The 23000-nt window shown below is 39.1% G+C and overlaps 1 protein-coding gene across 1 annotated transcript in view; it reads left to right on the top strand.

Moving 5' to 3' along the window:
- Positions 1 to 23000, top strand: part of CNGB3 (cyclic nucleotide gated channel subunit beta 3) — a 67516-nt gene that overhangs the window by 5036 nt on the left and 39480 nt on the right. The window contains exon 3 of the mRNA XM_086740991.1: positions 10101 to 10212. Coding sequence (XP_086597117.1) covers positions 10101 to 10212 — 112 coding nt within the window. The remainder of the gene's footprint in view (positions 1 to 10100; positions 10213 to 23000) is intronic.

The raw sequence follows: 23000 nt of genomic DNA, 5'->3' as shown, positions 1-23000 counted from the left end.
TTTCCTTTGGAAGAACATTTCAGGTTCATTTCACTGGAGCAGCAAAGAAAAAGCTGAGGAGCCTCCAGCTTTCTGTGATAAAGACAATTTAAGGAGAGGGGATCAACTGGAAAAAGATTACAGGGAAACTTGCATAATCCTTATTTGTGCTTTGTGTAATTGTATCAAGTATCACAATTCCTTTCCTCTTATAATGAAACTTTAAACAAAGTCAATTTAATGCAATTGTGTTGCTAAATAATGGCTGTAGCACTAAATGAAGGGAAAACAAAATCTGACATGAATTAGCTTGAGCAATAAGCCAACAAAAAAAAATCTGATGTTTCATGGCCTTTTAGCAACATTAAATCACAGCTGCTATCTCATGACAGAATGAGGTGTCATTATAGATTTGTTTGTTTGTTTGTTTCCATCTAAAATACGGTCTAGTTTTACAGATTAATCATAGAATCATAAAACAGTTTGGGTTGGAAGGGACCTTTAAAGGTCATCCAGTCCAAGCGCCCTACAAGAAGCAGGGACATCTCCAACTAGATCAGGCTGCTTGGAGCCCTATAAAATAATACATTAATTTATTAAATAACATAATTCATAAATCTATATTTTGAGATACTAAATTACTTCTTTTTTCTCCCCTTCTGAAATATGAAATCAAATAAGTGGTGGCATAGAAGCAACTACCTTATCAATTACTTTAGCTAAATACAATAACATAGTTAGGCTCCATGGTTTTTTGAGTTTTTTTAAATCCATAGTTTCCTGGAAGGTGCTTCAAGTCTCATTTTCAAACAGCCACAGGACAATTTCTCCTTTTGCATGTAAGTATTAATGAGTTAGATAGACAACAGCTATACAAGTCAGAGAACTTACACAGGTACCACACCTCAGGAGAAGCTTATGAATTCCAGCAACCTGTACATAAATTCTCACTCTCTGACCTGAATAAGGAACTCCATTATCTGTAGGCAGAAAAGTGAGACTGATCTCAAATAGCTCATAGGATGGTCTAGGTAAAGACTCCTGCAAAATTTAGAAAGAAAATTATAATATCTGTGGGTAAATGAAAGGCAAGAAACCAGAGAAAGTATTTTTTTAGTGTATGTACAAATTTGGAGAGAATTATTAAAAGTACAGCTAGGGCTCAACCAACACTACTTAAGGGACATCAGTTCAATTGCAAAGTTAAAACCAGTTAGAGAAAAACCTTTCCATGATCTCTTATTAGTTTCTCTATTAGTTTCTTCTATAACCATATAGACCAGTAAAGCCTATAATCATAGTCTATTTTTAAAGCTCCATAGTCCTGAAACACAAACCAACAAACTCGCTAGAGCTTATTTTCACTCCCTTCTTCTCACATGGCCAAAGCCAGCCATCACCTTCTCTCTTTCTCCTAGCACTTCACAAAGCATCATGATGTTCCCAGCACAGATGAGAACTCAGCAGGAGGCACAATTGGAGCCCATTTGGTTAAAACTTGGCCACTTATAGCACTCAGCAACACCTGGTACTTTTGGCTTCTTTTTTGGCTACTCGTTGCCTCATCTCCACCTCCTCAGTTGCCCTCTCACTCACCAGCTTGCTTTATGATTAATTCTCTGCATAATTACTTCACTCTCTAATGAATTCTCTGTGTTTAGTCAGTTTGTCCAGAATTGATTCATTTTTTAATTTATTCCCTGGATTTCTTTATATACTTAACAAAGTGTGATTCACCTGATTACAGGCTCTTTGCAATATTGAATCCAATTGCTATAATTTCTTTGCATATTTATCACCTCCCATAACTGACTGGCTATACAAATGCTTCACTTGGTTTACACAGTGTTGTTCAATAGCTCAATTTCTTTCATCCTCCTAGAAGATTCTTCCAGCTCATCCCTTTTCTTCCCCTTTCTCTAAACACTCTCAGTGCTACATTTAAGTACTGCTCTTCAAGTCCTGTCCTCATCTCCTGCTTACTTTTCCCTCACTAGAAAGTGGCCTGTTCCCATAATTCTGGTTTTTGGTCTACTAAATTCTACTAAAATCAACAAGTGTCTCATACATTTTTTCCAGAATCACAGATGTATTTATGCAGCTTTTACTAAAGTCCATATTGACATCACTTTATTCTTGGTAGTGAGTGAGAAAGCTAAACTAAAACTATCACAAGTATTTCTGTACATTCTGTACATTCATTGCACCTCTGGATCATAAAGTAGACAGAATCTCCATGGGAGATTACCATATTAACCTTCAGTGATATTTAGTATCTTCAGAGCCTAGATACTTTGGAATGTACCCAGATGATATATGAAAGGTTATACACCTGCCCACAAATTAAATGCAAGTGCCATTCTATAGTGCAGGAGACTTTGGCAGTTTAGACTGAGTCAGAAAATCTATATCCTAAGTGTGAAGCTCAGACAAAGTAAAAAAAAAAAAAAAAAGGCAAAAAAAAAAAACCCACAAAAAAAACCCCTAAGAATTTTAATCAGCATCCCTGAACATGTAGCACCTCAAAGGAAGGGCTGCTCAAAAGGAACTTCAGTCCACTCCAGACTCTCTCCCAGTGAGTACACTTCTGTTTAGGTACTCGAGAAACATTCACTTTTCCATTAAATGTTTGACTGAAAAAGGAAAAGCAACAGAAGATGCTGAAAGCTGCCACGTTTCATATATTAGCCTAGCTGTTTTAATTCCACTTTTTCATAATATGGGAGTCAAATCCATATCTCTTGGATTCCAGTAGGGTTCCCTAACTACCCACATAAAGTCTAGACCAGAGAGATGTGGGAGGAAATTCTGTGGCCTTTCTAATTGCTGGGCCATCAGGCAGAAAAGAATGCAAAATCCTGTGAGTTCTGAGAAGACAGAGTACAACATGGAGCCTAGAAGTTAATTGAGAAACTAACCTTGTAGGAGGAATGAAGAAACTAGGCTTGTTTTCAGTATGTATTTACATTAAAACATTGTTTTTCATTGTTGAAAAAAAGGACAAAAATATTTCTCACATCAAGTATTTGACCCCATTGCAAATAAACAAGGCCCACAGTCAAGATTTCCTTTCTCAGAGGAAAGCTTTGATCACTAGCTGCTATATAAAAGATGGTCACTCCCTCCTACTGTAGAGAGAAATATTTACCGAGGGTACCAAAATCCTGTTGCTGCGAAATCCTGGCTGATTTCTACTAATTAGGCACCAACAAACTCTACGTGGACTACAACTGAGTTCTAAGCCCCTGAGAAGGAAGATTTGAATTAAATGTGAAATTTCACAGCTAAAATCTGTCTTTGGCCTGTTATGAATCTGACACATAAGCTGCTTTACAAAACCTGCCCCCTAGCATCTCAAAATTCAGTGGTTTAAATAAGTGGTTTGTATTTAAAAAATACAAATCAAGTACAGCATTTTAATATAAGATGTTGCAGCTCAATGAACCAAACCTTTCAATGCAAAGAGATTTAAAATAATAATCTTATTCCTTGTCTTGTTATCCTTTATACTCTTCACTGACACTCAGTTAATAGGCAGATATTATTCCTATAAAATATATTTTTTAAAGATTACCAATAACTTGAATATGTTTGATCAGCTTGCTTACACTCCTACTGATGTGAAATCTGTTAATTCCTTTCAGATCTTCATTTTTCACATGAGCGACAGACAGGGCTAAATGCTAGGAAAACAAGCCCAGCTTCTTCATACAATCTTTCTTTCTTTACATACAAAATAAACTTTTATAATACTTTTGTTAGCCACTGAAGTTGAGGGTTGAGTTAAGATGGAGCTACTTACTGATGGTTTTACTTCAGCCTCACCAAATTCTGAACTACTTTCCCCTGCACAGGGCATTTGTTAAAAAGATTTTGCTTTGAAAGTCAGAAAGATGTGTATTTCATAATGTCAGAGCTGAAGACTCCTCTCTCCTTCATCCGTATGTTTCCTGGGTGTTTATTTTTCTTGACATCTTCATGACCCTATAGCCATCAAAGTTTTGCAAATGGTCCTGTAAAACAATATATTGAGGATTCAAAATGAAGTGAGACTATGTCAGATAATTATCAAATTGTGCTAAAATGTGTTTTTGCAGAGCCAAAAGAAGCAGCTCACAGAACACTTTACTTTTTATATGAGGACCATAAGTAACTGCTGGTCATTAAAAGTTCTACCTCCACATATGCCAAACCAGTCCAGAAAGGGAGGACAAGCATAGATAAGATATTGGGCAGACTTGTTAGTATAAGGCAATGGAGCCGACTGGGAATTCATGGGAAGAAAGTTTTCCTTTTTGAAGTACGACTAAGCAAAATCACTTCTTCTGTTCTGTACTCAGGAATACATCTACCTACTAGTATCTAGCTGCTGATATTTTTTTCATATCTTTATCTTTAAAAACTAATATTTTATTTGACATTTTACTTCTTATCATTTTTTGCGATAATGATGATACATTCATGATGCTAAAGGCCAGTTATTATGGCTATGCAACATGTGCCTGGACAGAACTGGCCCAAGAAATAGAACTTCTAAAGCCAGCCAGACCAGGAGTTTTATATTTTATTACTTTCTGGAAGAATTTCCCTGCAGATTGGCTGACTGGTCCAGAGGCACAGCTCCTGTTGCCGAATAATCAATAAGGCTGGTGGTCTCCACAGCCCGAAGTGCTTTCTTTCTTGTCCCTAAGCCTCCTGCTGCCGTTTGCATGGAGAGAAGCAAGGATCAGATAGCAGAAAAGGGCCTGCTTGCTCAGGGAATCTTTTCCCTTGCTCTGAACATGAGGCTGGCAGCTCAGCACTTCTATCTCCACGTTTTCCTCTGGAGGGAATAAGAGTAAGGAGCTGTTCTAGGCAGGCTGAAGAGGTGGAAATCACCTTTTGCAAATCTAGGGCTTTTTAAGAACACCAGTAACAGCAGGAGTAGGACTGGGAAGTAGAATAAATTATGAATTAGTGTAAAATGACTGACTTAATGTGCCCTTCTGTTTCCTGAGTACTAGCTATGTTAGGAACCAGCGTTCTGCACTCTGCTGGAGGAAGGATCATGATAACATTCATGACCACAAGATAACACTGTTCTCAATGGATTCATCAGGTTTTAGAATCTTTGCTGACATTGCCTAATGCCAGAAGAGAAGTCAGCAATGCCTCCGTGGGGCTAAGCCTATGACAAATTTTTGAATCCACCAATACTTATGTATGCTTAGGACTAAAAGCTTTAGAAGAATCAAAATTATCATGGCAAGAATGATGACTCTGCAGTGATGTGCCCTGGTATTGACAAATGTGCCTATAACAACAGCTTCTTGAAAAAAGAGCCCTGGGTCCTAAAGAATAATGCCTACAGTTTTAGGACAGTACGTACAATGCTAAATTTTAGAAACATATCAATGGAGTTGGTCTTGCAAGAGCAAGTTTAAACTAAAACGAACTTTACCAACTCTTCCAATGTTATACTTAGCCTCGCAATATGCTGCTTTTTGTGAAGCCTGAACTCCTGGTTTCATGTGATTATTATACAGTTTTAATAAAACCCCCAACATTCAGCCTTTTGAGTTGCAGAGGAAAAAAAAAAACCTAAACTGTCAATTAAAAAGGCTTAAAACCACAAGTAAGTACCAAGTATTCTCTTTTTTGCTCTACTGCAAAAATGGGAAATACTCTGCTACAGGCTACTCTGCAAGTGTGTGTGTGTGTCAGTAGGAAATCAGATTAATTTGGAAAGATTGTCAATGATCTCTGTCCAAAATTGTGAAGTGAAAATTGAAGATAAAAACTGCTTTATGAAACATGAACAAGGGATCTGAGCAGCCTCAGAATAAGTTGGATACACTCCTCCGACATGCAGAGATCTTCTGCCTACTCTAGCCTAACCCTGTAATACTCTTCCATTGTTGTGGTATTGGCAGTATGAAAATAGGGAACAAGAATAAAAAATGAAGGTTTAATAATACCAACTAACTTTCAGCTGGGAGCATCATCAACCTAAGATGACACAGGTAAAAGACTGATATCCCAACAATAGCTTTTTTTGATTACCATTTTGACTAGCCTAAGTCTCTCCTGGAAAAACAAAGACCTGTGGAAAATGAGGAAAATTCTGAAAGACTAAGAGAAGGAAACAAATTGATATTATAACCTGCATCTTGTTCCTTGATCCTTGCTATCCTAGGTAGAACATTGGTATGATGAAAGGTGGGCCTCTCAATTTAACCAGTTACCTTTTCGAGGGGTTTCATTAAGCAGTGTTTTGTGCACAAAGTTATATTTCCACAGCTGGCACTTTTCCCTTCCATCTTAAAACAGAACCAGCTACACTTATCCCAACTAAATCTTAAATTATATTATTCTTATGGGGAGGCCAAATGATCTAGAATGCATAGATACCAGTGGGCTGTATTCCTCAACTCCCACTACTGAGACATTGGTGTTTTTACCTACCTGTATTCCAATGTAATGGGAGTAGAAATCATTTAGAAAAACTCAGATCTCTTATTTTGTCAAGTAAGGGTGGGTCTACCTGTTGTGAAAATTGCTTTAGATGTTGGTGCCTTGGCATAATTCTGCCTTCTTTCTCTCACTCAGTATTTCCTTACCATGACCAAAGTTATGTGAAGCCATTAGAAGATTTCTTTATTGTCCTGTAAGCTTTGCCATCTACCTGATGGATCATTATTTATTCTAGAAACCAATTGTTGTACTCTAAGTGTTCCCTAAAATGACTACCACATTGTTCTTAAAGGCATTCCTTTGGGGCTGGTCTCATAAATCAGAGGGGTATGCGCCAAATTTAAGCAGTGAAGAGCAGCTAGGGGTTTTTTTTAACATGACTACACAGACAGCTGTTACAATTTCACACAGAAAGAAAAGACTAAAGCTTCACACACAGCTGGTGGTGGTGCTAGGCCGTGATGTCCTAATCCTAATACAAATAAGCTCTCTGCTGGTCCTGGAGATTTATGAACTCTAAAAACTTTTGGGAGTTTGGCATATTCATGTGATTACAGTGTTTTCCATCAGTCTGAGTCCAGTCAGCATTTAATGGTTGGTGTGGGTTCAGACCTCAAACTGAATACCTTGAGAGTATCTAGCAGGCTGAGAAGCTATTATTGTTCTGCAATGGGATGCTTATGTGCAAGCACCATATTTTTTTACTTTGTGGTCTTCCCTTCCCACACACATGTTGTCATTCCAGAGATGGATTGTCTTATTCAGGAGCCTGTTACTCTAAATAGTGCATCTACACAGGCGTTCTATTTCAAATTAAGAATGTCCTTCTGAAACAAATCTTCTGATTGTTCCCCACTGTGCTCTGTTTTTTCACACAAAAAAAAAAAAAAAAAACAAACCTCTAGGAATTCCTGATTGGATTCCTTTAGAATAAAACTAAACCAGAAGAAGCACTTCATGAGTCAACCTACTTTACTCGAGCTGCTGAGGGTCATTTATTTCAGAGGCTCACAGTAGACCTGGTTTGAAATACAGCTGCCTCAAACAGATACAGCTTGGATGCCAGGTCTTCAGCACCATTTCACTGTTCTGATTGCTCCTATCAGATTGTGTTCTCTGCTAGTGTAGATGTAACTAAGGGCAATTACTATAACAAAGAAAATTCCCAAAGTGACATAATTACAAAAATGTTGAGATTAACCTTGCTGTTACTCTTGAGTACATGGCTTTTTGCCTTGGGCAGGAAGAACTGGGAAACTACAAACCATGAATTTAGAAGGGAGCAGAAACCACAGCAACTGCTGAAATTTTTTTACTTTTGCATCTTCTTTTCTACATCATGTCATGTTGAGCACAAAAACACAAGAGGATTGTGTGCCAAGGAAAGCTCAGAGTCAGTAGCATCATTTGTAGAGATCCCCTGGGGAAAGGGTTAAATAGATTTTTAACAAGTTAAGGTTCAATAACAAGACTCACAAATTAGTCAGTTATAAATAGGTCCAAAACTCTGTGACTGCAACTCATCTGTGATTTTCTTACATAAGAAATGCCTATGAAATTCCTAGGAGAAATAAATTTTCCTTCACTATGAGAATGTATTCACTGTACTAGAAGCCTGAACACATTTTAAAATTCCTCATTCCCGAAAAACCCAATCTTTTTTACTGGAACTCCCAGAAAACCATTTTGAACCCCTGTAATCAAATGGTAAGAAACTCTTTCATCCTTTTTGAACCTTCCTGGGAACAGGAAGAGTCCTCTTTGGAGTCTTCACTTCCCTGAATATATACTGTTCTTTACCTTGAAAATTCCCTGGCAGATCCTTCAGGTAAGACAAAACATTCCCTAGTGTTATATTTTCAACAGACTTTTCCTCAAGATAGTACTGCAGTACTAACTGCTGCAGAAAGGAAACAATAATCTGCATTTCCGTTAAGTGGGCAAAATACTGTTATCAATTTAAGCCATAAATCAAATCAAATGTCAGAGTTCTGAAATTAATTCCTCACAAAAATCTTCCCAGCTTACAGGTGATTAGTAATATCAATCTTGCAGACTGTCTCTTGATACTCAATAGTGCTATATTTCTTCAAAGGACTATTTGAAAATTAACCCATAAACTTGTTAAGTCAAAACACAGTTGATCAGCACATTGAGGAACATGGATTTCTTTGCCTTCTCTTTGGTTCCTTGTCTGACTCTGGCTTGATTATTTCTGGCATCCACAGGTACCTCTGTCTAGGTCTTTTCTTTGATCATGTTTAAGAAATGAATTCCTGTAGGAGAAGCAGGGCTTACACAGGGCATATTCACTTCTTAACTTAAATACTAAGAAAAAAATGCTAGAAATTCACCAGTGGAGCTGTAATCAATTGTCCATCTGGTAAAAGTCTGAAACTCAGCTCAAAAGACTTTGTATCTGTTCTTAATAGATGCCTGGAAGAAAATATTAGCCCAAATCTGAATGAATGGTGGTAAAAGGGTAGTTTGGTTTACCAGGTGCTGTAACAAACTGACCCACTGTCCTCCACTAAGTTTTGTTTCAATGTCATTTCAAGCAACCACATTCCAGATGAGCAGCTTAAACAGTTTACTGTTGTAACTGCTTTTACCCCTCTGAAATGAATAACAACCCTCTAAATATGGAGATTAACTATCAGAAAACTAATCATAGACGATCTATCCAAAATACTCAGGGTCTGATTTTCTTTGAGCTGTCTTCAATTTAAAATACAGCATACACAACAGGCTCCTAATTTATTTGTTATGATGTTTTACTGCCAAGATTTTTCCTCTATAATTATATTACTTAAAGTATTTATGAATGTTGACTTTGTTCTTCCTTTATGCAAAGTGTCAGACTGATGAGAGCTTCCAAATTATTTTTCAGTATGAAAATTTAAAATAAAGATGTAGGACTAATGGTAAAAATTAATCACCTAATGCCACATAAATGGCAAGAAAATATACTATTTCCATGGATTTGAAACAAACTCCACAAACTCCCCACTTAAACTCCTTCAAAAAAGTTCCTTGTAAAAAAATTTAAGAAGTAGACTAGCCAAAGTTCTACATACTCACATACTTAATGATGTATTTCAATCATATTTTACTCAGTAACAGATAGGACTGTCAGGGCAGCTGAAGCAACAAGAGGTTTAATTCAAACTCCAGAGGCAATTCAAACACCGGAGTATAAATAAAGTCATTAGTATTTGCTATGCATAAGCAAATAAGCTATTCTTCATTTTTCTTCCTATATTTCACAAGGCATTTCTGGACAGATCTATCTATCTGTCCTCTACGTTGTTTTTTTTTTTTTTTAAATAAGCACAGACAAAAATTCTAGCATACTCCATGAGCTCTTCTTGCTTACAAATCTAGAAGAGCTCTTTATTGACCGTTGTTGAGCTGGCTACAGATGCAGCTGGTTTAAAAACCACAAATAAGTTACATATTCTAAAAGACACACCATCACAAACATATTCTGTACAGCTGGCACTGAAATAGATTTAAGCAGGAAATCATTCATAGATCAGGTCTCAGAATCAATGTTTTGTAGTCCTTGTTCACTTTAGAAATAATGGCAGCCAAGATTTTATTCCTCTAAAAGTGTTACCATAATTATTTTTAAAATGGTATTAAAAAATTAAAACTTTTTTTTCTAGATACAGTACCAGCAAAAGCACCTGAGCCTTCAAAAACTGAAAAATCAGCTGAACCAGCTCAGACAATTCAACAGCAAGAGCATCAGCAAAGTGATGGGAAAGAAGATGCTAGGTGAGTAAATTCAATTTTAAAATTGAGGCTTCTTTCCTGACATCTTGACTTAACTTTTCTGTGTGGCATATTTCAGTTCTTTAAAAGTCTCTTCTGTCCTGTAAGGATCTGAAGAGCTTTATTTCAATTCTAAGGAAATTATACATATGAGGTACTCATTTAGTATGTGCTTTTGATAATTTGTTATGTCATAAATTGCAGGAATGAGGAAAAGTGTTTGCTCAACTACAATTATATATTTATTCTAACAATGCTGCTGCTCAGTTTTTATTATTCTGTCTTAGGAAAGGAGTAAGTCCCAAGATGCTGCCATGAATAGCTGGAATGTTTGTCACATCATTCTGACTTAAAAGCTTTTTACCTGCACATATTTTTTGCTGAGTTACACCATTAAATCAGCATTCGGCTCCGCTACCAGAAGATTAGGACTGTCTCTTCCTGAGAAGAGGCAAATAAATTAAACAGTATTGTTCCTTCAGGGGAAAATCTAGGGTCATTCAACCTTTGGAAAAAGCTTAGGTGACTGTTTGTTTTGCTAAAATATAAATAAATATGATGTCTAGAAAAAAAAATAATCTCAGAATAATCTACATTCATTACAGAAGCCTAGCTTCATAGAATCATAGAACCATAAAATTGTTTGGGTGGAAGGGACCTTCAAAGGCCATCTAGTCCAATCCCCCTCACCACCCCCCTGCAAGGAGCAGGGACATCTCCAACCGGATCAGGTTGCTCAGAGCCTCATCCAACCTGACCTTGAATGTTTCCAGAGATGAGGCAACCTATTCCAGTGTTTCATCACCCTTATCATAAAAAAAAAAAATTCTTCCTTATATCTAGTGTAAATCTACCCTCCTTTAGCTTAAAATCATTACCCCTTGTCTTATCACAACAGACCTTTCTAAAAAGTTTGTCCCTATCTTTCTTATAAGCCCCTTTTGAGTATGGAAAGGCCACAATAAGGACTCCCTAGAGCCTTCTTTTCTACTGGCTGAACAATTCTCTCAGCCTTTCCTCATAGGAAAGGTGTTCCATCTCTCTGATCATTTTTGTAGCCCTCCTCTGGATCTGCTGTAAACGGTCCATATCTTTCCTGTACTGAGAACTTCCAGAGCTGGACGCAGTACTCCAGGTGGGGTCTCACAGGAGCAGAGTAGAGAGGCAGAACCACCTCCCTTGACCTGCTGGCCACACTTATTTTGATGCAGCCCAGGACGTTGTTGGTCTTCTGGGCTGTGAGTGCACATTGCCAACTCATGTCCTGCTTTTCATCCACCAGCACTCCCAAGTCAGACGGACTGAGTACACCCTCAGCAAGTTTGCTGATGACACTAAGCTCTTGTGGTGTGGTCAATAAGCTGGAGGGAAGGGATGCCATCCAGAGGGACCTTGACAGGCTGGAGAGGTGAGCCAATGCAAACCTCATGAAGTTCAACAAGGCCAAGTACAAGGTCCTGCACTTGAGTCCAGGGAACCCCCAGTATCAATATATGCTAGGGGATGAAAGGATTGAGAGCAGCCCTGCAGAGAAGGACTTAGAATCATAGAATGGTTTGGGTTGGAAGGGACCTTAAAGATCATCTAGTTCCAACCCCCTCACCATGGTCAGGGACACCTTCCACTAGAACAGGTTGCTCAAAGGCTTATCCAACCTGACCTTGAACACTTCCAAGGATAGGGCATCCACAGCTTCTCTGGGCAACCTGTTCCAGTGTTTCACCACCCTCAGTGCTGAGGGTGCACTCGACTTCAATGTCTACATCGTTGATGAAGATGTTAAACAGATTTGTAGAACAGCTCAAGTTGGAAGGCTACTCCATAAGGAATGAAGTCCAAACTCCTGCTAAGAGCAGGACAAATTTAGAGGTTAGACTCAACTTCCAAGTTAGATCAGGTTGCCTAGAACTTTGTTCAGTATAATTATGAAAGTGAAGAGAATTTCCACAGTTTTTCTGGGCAATCTGGTCTACTGTTTGACCATCCTTATCATGAAAATTATTAACTTACATATACTTAAATTTTCCTTTTCTCTAACTTGCTTCTGTTTCCTCTTATTCTTTTGCTGTGCACCTCCAAGAACAGTCTGGACCCATGTTCTCTGTGACTACTCATTGGGTAGCCACTACCATTTTCTCAACATTTCATCTCCAGTCTGAACAAACACAAATTTCTTAGCATCTCCTCATATATCCTGTGCTCTAGTCCCCAGTCGTCTTATTAGCCCTCTGCTAGTATGGTCAGTGCCTTTCATGAACAGAGGGAACTACGACTGGATACAGATGCAACCTCATGAATGTCACACAGAAGGAAATAACCATTCCCCTCAATCAACTGGCTATGTTTTTTCTAAAGCATAGCATGTAGTTAGCCTTCATTTCTGCAAGAACACATTGTGGTTTCATATTCAATTTGTCACCCACCAAGAAGCCCAGATCATTTTATACAAAGCTGTTTTCTAGTCAGTCAGCTCCAAGCCTTTATTCTTGCATGGAGTTATTCCATTCCAGGTATGAAAACTTGCATTGCCTTTGCTAAGCTCCATGAAGTTCCTGACAGTTTATCTTCCCAGCTTGTTGAGATACCTTTGAGTGGAAAATAATGGATACACTCAGTCCAGAACAGAGTAGAAACTCATTCTGCTTGCTTTTGCCTTCTATTATTTTGATTATTCTGATGACACAAAGCAAAAGTATTCCCCTGACACAGAGTTATTTATTTTATAGAGAAGATTATCTATTTCCTCTCCTTCATCAAGACAGACTTTGTACTGCAGTCACAAGGAATAATCAAGCAAAATACTAATGCATACACCTTTGTAAAATAATACATGCAACTCAAAATAAGTCTGATAAGAATGACTGGGAATGTTATAAATAACTTAGCAATTTGAATATGAGTCAATACGTCAACAAGGAAAACCTAGAAAAATTATTGTCTTTTTTTTTGTCATAGTAGGATATGTTATTAGATGCTTACAGTTCCACTGGTATTTCCTGTAACCATGGCTAACATAATTACAATATGCCTATGAAACAAGGGGGTATGTTGCTTATTAGTAGAAGACAAAATCTGTCTGTTAAAAATAAATTTAAAATATTTATGTTAAACCTTCTCTTCTCAGAGCTGTTGTGACTCACTGTCATGTGTGTATCCAGATATATCTAGTCAGTCTAATTTGAGCAAAAGCTTCTAAAAAGACAGTGTATCTTTGGAAAATTCTACTGTCAAAACAGTTACTTGCTAAATTCTGCAGTAAAGCTTGGAAAGCATAGTGCTGGTGCCATTGCAGTGGTATGAAACTAAACTAAACCGTTCTATTATATGACCTTCAGAGCTGGAGGGAGAATTATTTTCAAACTGTGCATTTGAGAGAATTTAATTCATTGCCCCTGAAGATTCATGGGAGTCTATTCAGACACCATTCTTGATCAAGGTCACTACCTTACTGAGTCTAGGTGTTCAAACTTACTCAGTAGAATATTTTTAAGGAAATCAACTGCCTTTATCCCTTGAGAAATCTATGTAAATGTGCATGCATATGGAGAATTTAAGTCAAATAGATATATGCAGTCTACAGAAATAGCAGTAAATGAAACATGCTCAAATCACTCTTTAGCACTGAGGACAACTAGAACACTGCAGAATACCTCCTGAAAAAGTGTCAGCTGTGAATTATCTGTACTCAATGCTAGTTTCTGGGTATTGCCACACCTGGGAATTATTCAGAAAAGTTTGACTAGTTTGACTAGTCAAAACCATATCAAGGACTGTTCCTACAACTCAACAGGATAATCAGCTGAGAGTCCCATTGTGCAAGAGTTTTCCCTGTCACTGTTTAATCTATATTTGGATAATGTCCAAATGGAGATTAGTATCAACTGATGTCCCTCAGGGGTCTGTAATGGGAGCAATACTATTTAACATCTTTAATAATGGCATAGACAGTAGGATTGAGTGAACCCTCAGCAAGTTTGCAAGTGACACCAAGCTGAGTGGTGCAGTTGATTCTCTGGAGGGAAGAGATGCCATCCAGAGACACCTTGATAGGCTTGAGGAGTTGGTCCACATGAACCTCATGAAGTTCAACATAGCCAAGTGCGAGGTCCTGCACATGGATCAGGACAATCACCAGTAACAGTACAGGCTGGGTGATGTATGGATTGGGAACAGCCCCATGGAGAAGGACTTGGAGATATTGGTGGATGAAAAATTTGCTATGAGCTGATAATGTGCTCTTGCAGCCTAGAAAGCCCATTGTACCCTAGGGTGCACAAAAAGTACGGCCAACAGGTCAAGGGAGGTGATTCTCCCATTCTGCTCTGCTCTCATGAGTCTCCACCTGGTATACTGCCTCCAGCTCTGGAGTTCCCAGTACAATAAAGGCATGGACATGTTAGAGCAAGTCCAGAGGAGGGCCACAAAAATGGTCTGAGGGCTGGAGTACTTCTCCTATGGAGAAAGGCTGAGAGTTGGGATTATTCAGACTGGAGAAAAGAAGGCCCTGGGATGATTTTATTGTGGCTTTTCAATATGCCTGTGGCAACAGGGCAAGGAGTAATAGTTTGAAACTAAAAGCGGGTAGATTAATGGGTAGATTTAGATTAGATCATAGAATCATAGAATAGATTGAGTTGGAAAGGACCTTTAAAGATCTAGTCCAACTCCCCTGCAATGACTTCAACTAGACCAGGTTGCTCAGAGCCCCGTCCAACCCGGCCTTGAATCTTTCCAGGGATGGGGCATCTATCACCTCTCTGGGCAACCTGTTCCAGTGTTCCACCACTCACATTGTAAAAATTTTTTTCATTATGTCCAGTCTGAATCTACCTCCCTGCTAAAGAGTTTCTCTCCTTCTTTCCTATAAACCCCCTTTAGGAATTGGAAGGTCGCTACAAGGTTCTCCAGGCTGAACAGTCTCAACTTTCTCAGCCTGTCCTCATAGGAGGGGTGCTCCAACCCTTTTATCATCTTCATGGCCCTCCTCTGGACCCTCTCCAACTGGTCCATGTCCTTTTTATGGTGGGGGCTTCAGAGCTGAACACAATACTCCAGCTGGAGTCTCACGAGAGCAGAGTAGATGGACAGAATCACCTCACTCGACCTGCTGGCCACGCTTCTTTTTAGATGTAAGGAACATATTCTTTTATGATGACAGTAGTGAGACACTGGTTGCCCAGAGAAACTGTGGATGCCCCATCATTGGAAGTGTTCATGGCTGGGTTAAATGGGGCTTTGAGCAACCTAACTAGTGGAAGTGGTTAGGTTCCATGGCAGAGGGGTTGGATGGGATCTTTAAAAGTCCCTTCCAAATAAAATCATTCTATGTTTCCATTATACTGTTACAGAAACAACTATAATTTACTTGTCTGAATGAAATCAAGGTTGGTAAAATGGTTGGTAGAATTTTCTCAACTGGAGTTTCAGATTTTGTACAACTGTATTTCAGGGAGCAGCAAGGGCCAGCTGCTTTCTGAGCTAAGAGGAGATGGAAGTCAAGGGTAACCGCAGCGCAAGCAGTGTTCTTTGTCGGTGACATGGACAGTGGGATAGAGTGCACCCTCAGCAAGTTCGCCGATTACACCAAGCTGTGTGGTGCCGTTGACACACTGGAAGGGAGGGATGCCATCCAGAGGGACCTTGACAGGCTGGAGAGGTGGGCCCGTGCCAACCTCATGAAGTTCAACCAGGCCAAGTGCAAGGTCCTGCACCTGGGTCGTGGCAATCCCAGGCACAAATACAAGCTGAGCAGGGAATGGATTGAGAGCAGCCCTGAGGAGAAGGACTTGGGAGTGCTGGTGGACGAGAAGCTCAACATGAGCAGGCAATGTGCCCTTGCGGCCCAGAAGGCCAAGCGCATCCTGGTGTGCATCAAGAGGAGTGTGGCCAGCAGGTCAAGGCAGGTGATTCTCCCCCTCTACTCTGCCCTGGTGAGACCCCACCTGGAGTACTGTGTCCAGTTCTGGAGCCCCCAGCACAAGAAGGACATGGACCAGTTGGAGAAGGTCCAGAGGAGGGCCACGAAGATGATAAAAGGGCTGAAGCACTTTTCCTATGAGGACAGGCTGAGAGAGTTGGGGCTGTTCAGCCTGGAGAAGAGGAGGCTCCAGGGAGACCTTATAGTGGTCTTCCAGTACCTCCAGGGGGCCTACAAGAAAGATGGGGAGAGGCTGTTCAGTAGGCCTGTTGTGATAGGACGAGGGGTAATGGTTTTAATACAGAGGGAGGTAGATTTAGATTGGATATTAGGAAAAAATTTTTTACACAGAGGGTTGTAGAACACTGTAACAGGTTGCCCAGAGAGGTGGTGGAAGCCCCATCCCTGGAAACGGTCAAGGCCAGGCTGGATGAGGCTCTGAACAACCTGATCTTGTTGGAGATGTCCCTGCTCCTTGCAGGGGGTTTGGACTAGATGACCTTTGAAGGTCCCTTCCAATTCTAACCATTCTATGATTCTATGATTCTTACAAACAAGGTGCAGTCCCACAGAGTCTGAACATAGTAAGCAGAGCAGGATCTAGTAACAGGGTCCATCCATGAGGCAAAGTGATGAAAGAGGTTTAGGGTCCATCCAGGGAGTCCAGTCAAGAGCAAAAAAGAAAGAGTCAGCAACAGGACTGGAGTCAAGGCTACAATATGGCTCCAAAGTTCATCCAGGAGACAGGACCAGAAACAGAACTGGAGGTAGGCACACCCAGGTGTAGCTCAGGCAGTGACTGACGCCGGAGCTTAAGTGGACAGCCCAGGCCCATGCATAGACGGTGTAGGTGGAGGTCCCACTGGAGACTGCTCAGGGCCATTAAGGCCTCTTTGTGTACTCAGGGTCCTGGTATTATGTTTTGACTTGGACTATTTTCCTATACTAATCATCCTCCAAGAGTCAAAGTTCAACAAAAAGCCACTTGATCTGCACAGTGAGAAATCATCAGTATGCCCATGGACTGTGAGTAAGATACATAATAAGGTAAGTTTTGTGGATATGTATCTTTTGACAACCCATATACATCCAGAGCACCTCAACTTTCATGGAAATTATGTTAATAGAAAAGCTTCAACATTATCTTCTGTTACTGTGACTTTTAATTTTTTAAAATGCCTCTGTACAGACTCAGATCCATAGAGTAAGGAAGAGGGAAGAATGCAGCTGTTCTGCTTGAAACAGCACACTTTTAATTTAGATCAGACCTGTGCCTCTCCATGTAGAATTTCAGGGGAAGGTAATGAGCTTCCACATAAGGACTTTAAATTTTAAAATACTTGGTAATATTGCTTTATGAACAACTATACTAATGTACTTAACTTATCTGAAATTATTAAGACTACTTATATATACGACAGTTTGCAAGATTTTGCAGCAGCTATCTCCTTCCTCCAGTTCAGCTGCATTAGAATAGTTTTTTCATAGAATCATAGAATGCTTTGGTTTGGAAGAGACCTTAAAGACCACCTAGTTCCATCCCTCCTGCCATGGGCAGGGATACCTTCCACTAGACTAGGTCGTTCAAAGTCCCATTCAACCTGGCCTTGAACACTTCCAAGGACGGGGCATCTACAGCTTCTCTGGGCAACCTGTTCCAGTGTTCCACCACCGTCACTGTAAAAAATTTCTTCCTTATGTCTAATCTAAATCTATCCTCTTCCAGTTTAAAGCCATTACCCCTTGTCCTGTCACTACATGCCCTTGTCAAAAGTCCCACCTCAGTTTTCTTGTAGGCCTCATGGTGCAACACAATCTGTATTATCTATTAATAGGAAAACAGGTTTTTGAACTTCCTCTGAAACAGCAAATCATTTTATTATCTTGCTAAGTGAACAACAGCTTTGACAAGACTAAACTTCTCCTGAAAATTCTCATAGAAACTGTTTGTCCACAAGAAAAAAAAAAGGTTTCTGGCTTTCTTTCTCAACACTTCCTCAGTTTTAGAACACAGCAATACCTGGTGATGGACATTAATAAAAAATAGAGAGACACAGCACTGGTTTCAGCCACCTGAACACTACATCTGAAAGAGGAGACACAAGAACGGCTGATGTGCCAAGGCACTGTATTACAGCCGACTGACTGAAACTTTTAATGTCTGTTTCCTAATGGTTTAGACAGGGTTGCGCACAAGTCATTCCTATCTGCCAATATATTGTTTCTCCCCTCCATCTTTAATGATAATGTAACAGAATGACAGGTAATTTTCATGAATAGCTATTTGCTGAGCAGTAATAATCTCTGGGAGGGAAGGGTAAGACTATGCTATCTCTTCACAGCAAGAAATGAGGGAACAGAACAACACTCAGGACCTAATTTGCACTCTAACAGAAGACATTGGAGTCTTATTAACAAGAAACTAGCACAAAACATCATTGCAGCCTTTATAATATATCAAGATTGCTTTCTGTTGGGGAGGTTTCATAAAAACATGTATGTGCATACACAATCCTGCACTTTTTTGAAAGGCAATGCAAGCATTTCACATGAGATACTGCACAGCACTTAAGCAAATATGGCACATCACCAGGGAGCCACAAGGACCAGCCCCTGCCTCAGGGACGGGGTGCTGGCAACATGGTGGACAGAGCAGGAGCCTCCCCAGCCAGGGCGCAGGCCCAGCACCGAGAAAGGCGAGCAGGGCAGGCCCAGGGGTAGCAACCAAGGCTAGCCCAGGGCCCAGATCACCAGGCAAGTCCATGGTGACAAGGCAGGTCTGGGACCAAGCCAGGAAGGCAGGCAGTCAGTGCCTGGTATGGGGGTCAGGCACAACCCCGGGATGGCCCAGCAGGGCCGGGCTGAGGCCAGGCAGGACATCAGTCTGCAGGCGTGGGTCAGAATCAGTGAGGCCCATGGCCAAGCCCAGGCACAGTCGCGTCTGCGCTCACCGAGAACTGTAGCTGTCAGCCAAGCCTTACAGCCACCACTGACAGAAAAGGTCTCCAGATCACCTTGCTCTGCAAACAGAGGAATACAGTCATTCATACACAAGAGAAAATGGCAACATGCTTTGTGACATTACTGTTTGGAACCCAAAATCTAATAAAATAATTTAAAAAAATATATATGATTTAGATGACCACAAAGGTGACATAGGGGAGGCAAATGTGAGAGCTTTGTACGACCCTACACTGAGGGCTGGGAGCTAACACAGAGCTTGTGGCATGTGGTAGCAGATAAAGAGGAGGATTGTATAAAGTTTTTTTGGCATGTAAGAATAGAGGGGAAACCGATGCCTAAGGAACAAGTAGCAGTGGACGTCTAGCATCAGGGGATGAGACAAAGAAGTTGCAGGAAGTTTCTACGAACTTCTAGAAACTTCTAGGAAGTATAACATGGAAGAATGATAAACAAAGCATCTGAAAGGATAGATTAGAGAAAATGGAGGGATACAAAGAGCTTCCCTAACGTCTTCTCTCCTCTGTGTCTTTTAAAAGCCTCTAAGCCTGGCTAAAGTTCTAAGAGTGTTTGATCTTTCCAGATTACCAAGGTGATTACAATGTACTATTTATACTAAGACGGTACTCTGAAACCCCAGTCAAGGATCATGAACCCTACTCTGCAAAATGCTGTGTAAAATGACAATCCATATTCGCAGGCCTCATATCCAAGAGTACATAAAGAAAAATACACAGTGGGTAATGGGGACTTCAGATGCTTTTAGATTTCATCTCAAGGTCTTACACATTCTGGGTTATATTTAGAGAGGAACAAAAAATTATATTTGATACATCGCCTTCAGAATCTAGATATTATGAACCAAACATGTTCATATAAAATAAATAGATTTTAACAAAATATAAAAATTATACAAAATATATTTAACATTCACACCTGGTAAACATACTCTTCTGATTCTGCTTGTGCAAGTGCAGGAACCCAGCTCTCAACATTTTCCAAAAAAAAAGAGCTCCAGTGTTGTAAACTGCCATATGAATGCAGGTGGTTCAGAAAGACTGAGTTTTGTGCTAGTAGTTTGCCCTTTTCATAGCCACATCCTATTACCTAGTAGGCTATACCGCTCCTTCTCAGGCCCATAAAGGAGATTTTTTTTCCTCTATAATTTGGCTAATAGCAAAAAAAAACCAAAACAAACCCACCAAAGATTAAGAGGCAATTTGCTATATGGTGCATAGCCAGGTTAATAAAGAGAACTCCTGCTGGTGGCATGTTCCTAGTGAGTAATGCACTTAATTTAGCTCAATTACCTTGACCAAGAAAATTACTGTGCTTATTAGTGCTTGCCATCCACTAGTTGCTACACATCAATTCACCAAGCAGACGCATCTTAGAGAAACTATGTCCTATTAGAAGACCAAAATCTCAGCAACCCGATGAAACATATCCAGTGTCAACCCACTGCAAAGTTTCCAGAAATCCTTGGTTTCTGTAACAGTTTCCAGAAATCCTTGACTTCCGGAACAGTTTCCAGAAATCCTTTATTTCCTTGAACACCATGGACCCAAAAAGATGGCACGAAACTCCAATCAACCTGAGATAAAGTAAAACAAGGCTAATGCTGGGCACTTCTGAAAATTCCCAGTTTAAACTTAGTTACAAGCATATTTTATGAAGAGTCTAATACCTTTCCTTAGTTGTTTCCAGCTAATCACTGCAGTACTTGAAATTGTAAACAGATGGATCACAACCATTTTGTAAGCCTGACTGAAAAGACATTAGAATATTAAAAAATCAAAATAGTCTTCTTAGCACTTTTATATTCCTTCTGCTAAGGTTTTTCACTCAGACCTTGTCACTTTCAGTGCTTGGATTTGAATTTGTGCAATGGCTAAATTGAGAACCTGCAAATTAAATAGAAAAGTGATGCTGTGCTGCCTGTACTGAAATGGATTACACTTGCTGTAATCATTGCTGAGATGTATTTTCCTACAGCCTTTAAATTCTATCTGTTCTGCAGGATGCAGTTACCCATGCTATTTAATGCTGTTCACTCTGCACGACAATCAAGTAGGTAGCCTGAAGTTAAAAAGATAGAGGATTCAGAAGTTTTTCCTTGAAGACTAAATGAAGCAAGTAAAGGGACAGAAATGTCATTATACAGATTGAAATGCTGCTTTTTTTTTCTTTCCTTGCATTATTTTACATATGTTCATAACATTCATATATATTTATTTCTGACAGTATGAATTAGAGAAATTTTTTTTTAGAATATGTAAGAAAGCAAGGGTATAGTTTATCATATTTTGCCAGGGATATATTTCTTTAATTAAAAACATTTTGTGTAAATCTTTCATTGACTTAACTTTTTTAAAAGTAAAAAGACCCTTTTTTGTGAAGGAATAAATAATAATTTATTAAAAATACTATCTCTGCTATTATCTCTTGAGTCAATTGTGGGGAAAAAAAGCAAAGCAATGAGCTTTGTGACAGGTACACTAGTGTGTGTAATATAATTGCACCAAACAATTGGAAATATGTCACTGTCTTCATAAATCTAAGAGATGAATACATTTAAGATATAATACTTATTGTCATTTAGCAACGGAAAGCTGATTATTACTTCACGATTAATGCAAGTATTCATGCCTATAATTAATCTTTATCCAGTCATTTTATTAAAAATTCCTGATAAGAGTCAGATGCCCCAGATAGATTTAATCATTTACAGATAAGAAAGCCCCAATGACACAACAGCACCAGATAAGGAAATAAGTGAGGCAAGACTGCCTCACTTATCATATGGTTCTTTTGTTCTAAAGTGATTAGTGTCAGAAATGATGCTGCCCTTATCTTTTACATCACAGTAAAAATCCAGTGCCATTAAACAACTTTATATCACCAATGACATTAAAGAAAGGTGATTTTTCAAAGTTAATTGATCCTTTCAACGTTCTTCCTACTTTCTTTTGCATAGTTCATACTGCAAAATTGCTGATTAAAATATTCACATTTTAATCTAGTACTTCAGTGAGAGTTCCATGTGTTCAGCATTGAGACAGACTTCTCCTTGGAGAGTACTGTAAAGAAGATAAGAGGATTCACAGCCTGTTGTGACTAAATAACTAGGAAGATTGTCAAAGAAGTTGCTGTGACAAACCTTTGAACTAAACAGTAGTCTCATGCAGCCTAGATGATTAGATTTCAGTCTGCACTGCATCAAGAAGTTGGTTCTGAGTCCAGAGCCAGTAGTTAATGCTGAAAGACAGTGGCTTCCCTGAATATTGTTGCTTCTATATCTGTTTTGCTGCATGAATAAAACATGAGATTGGGGAAATGGATGATCTCTGCATTTTATTTCAGGAACACTTGCTTAGGGCCAAAATGAGCATAATTTCTGTACAAAGAGTCTGAACTAAAGGAAAGTCACAAATTCCAATTTAAAGTTTTATTTACATGGTGTACACATGAAGCTTATTAATGCTTATGGCCTATTCTTGCTTCTATATAAAACCAAAACCAACCCAAATATTGTTATATCACTATGTTTAAATTAATAAAATATGCAAGAAAATAGATAGTAGGACAAAGGTAACATCAGTTTGAATTCAAATTGCATTATTAAGAATAAATCAATCCTAAAATAGAATGAAAATAAATATGTATTTTATTCTTTTTTATTGCAAAAAGAAGTTAATGTACTGCCAGTATCTCAAAATATGTAGCAAATAGAGAAAGAGATAAACTTCTGGCTCACTAAAGATGGGTCTCTGTCAAACTCTTTCCCTCTTAAAAGAGGAGATGATGAGGCAGAGGAAGATACTTGTTTCAAGTCTGCTAATGAAAATTAAAATTTAATTAAGAGCTTTTTGAAATTCCATGAGATCTAACATGTCAACATTTTCTTTAAGAC

The sequence above is a fragment of the Chlamydotis macqueenii genome, chromosome 2 (genome assembly GCF_036417535.1).
Source record: "Chlamydotis macqueenii isolate bChlMac1 chromosome 2, bChlMac1.mat, whole genome shotgun sequence".
Taxonomy (NCBI): Eukaryota; Metazoa; Chordata; class Aves; order Otidiformes; family Otididae; genus Chlamydotis; species Chlamydotis macqueenii.
This window is presented reverse-complemented; position numbering and strand designations above follow the sequence as displayed.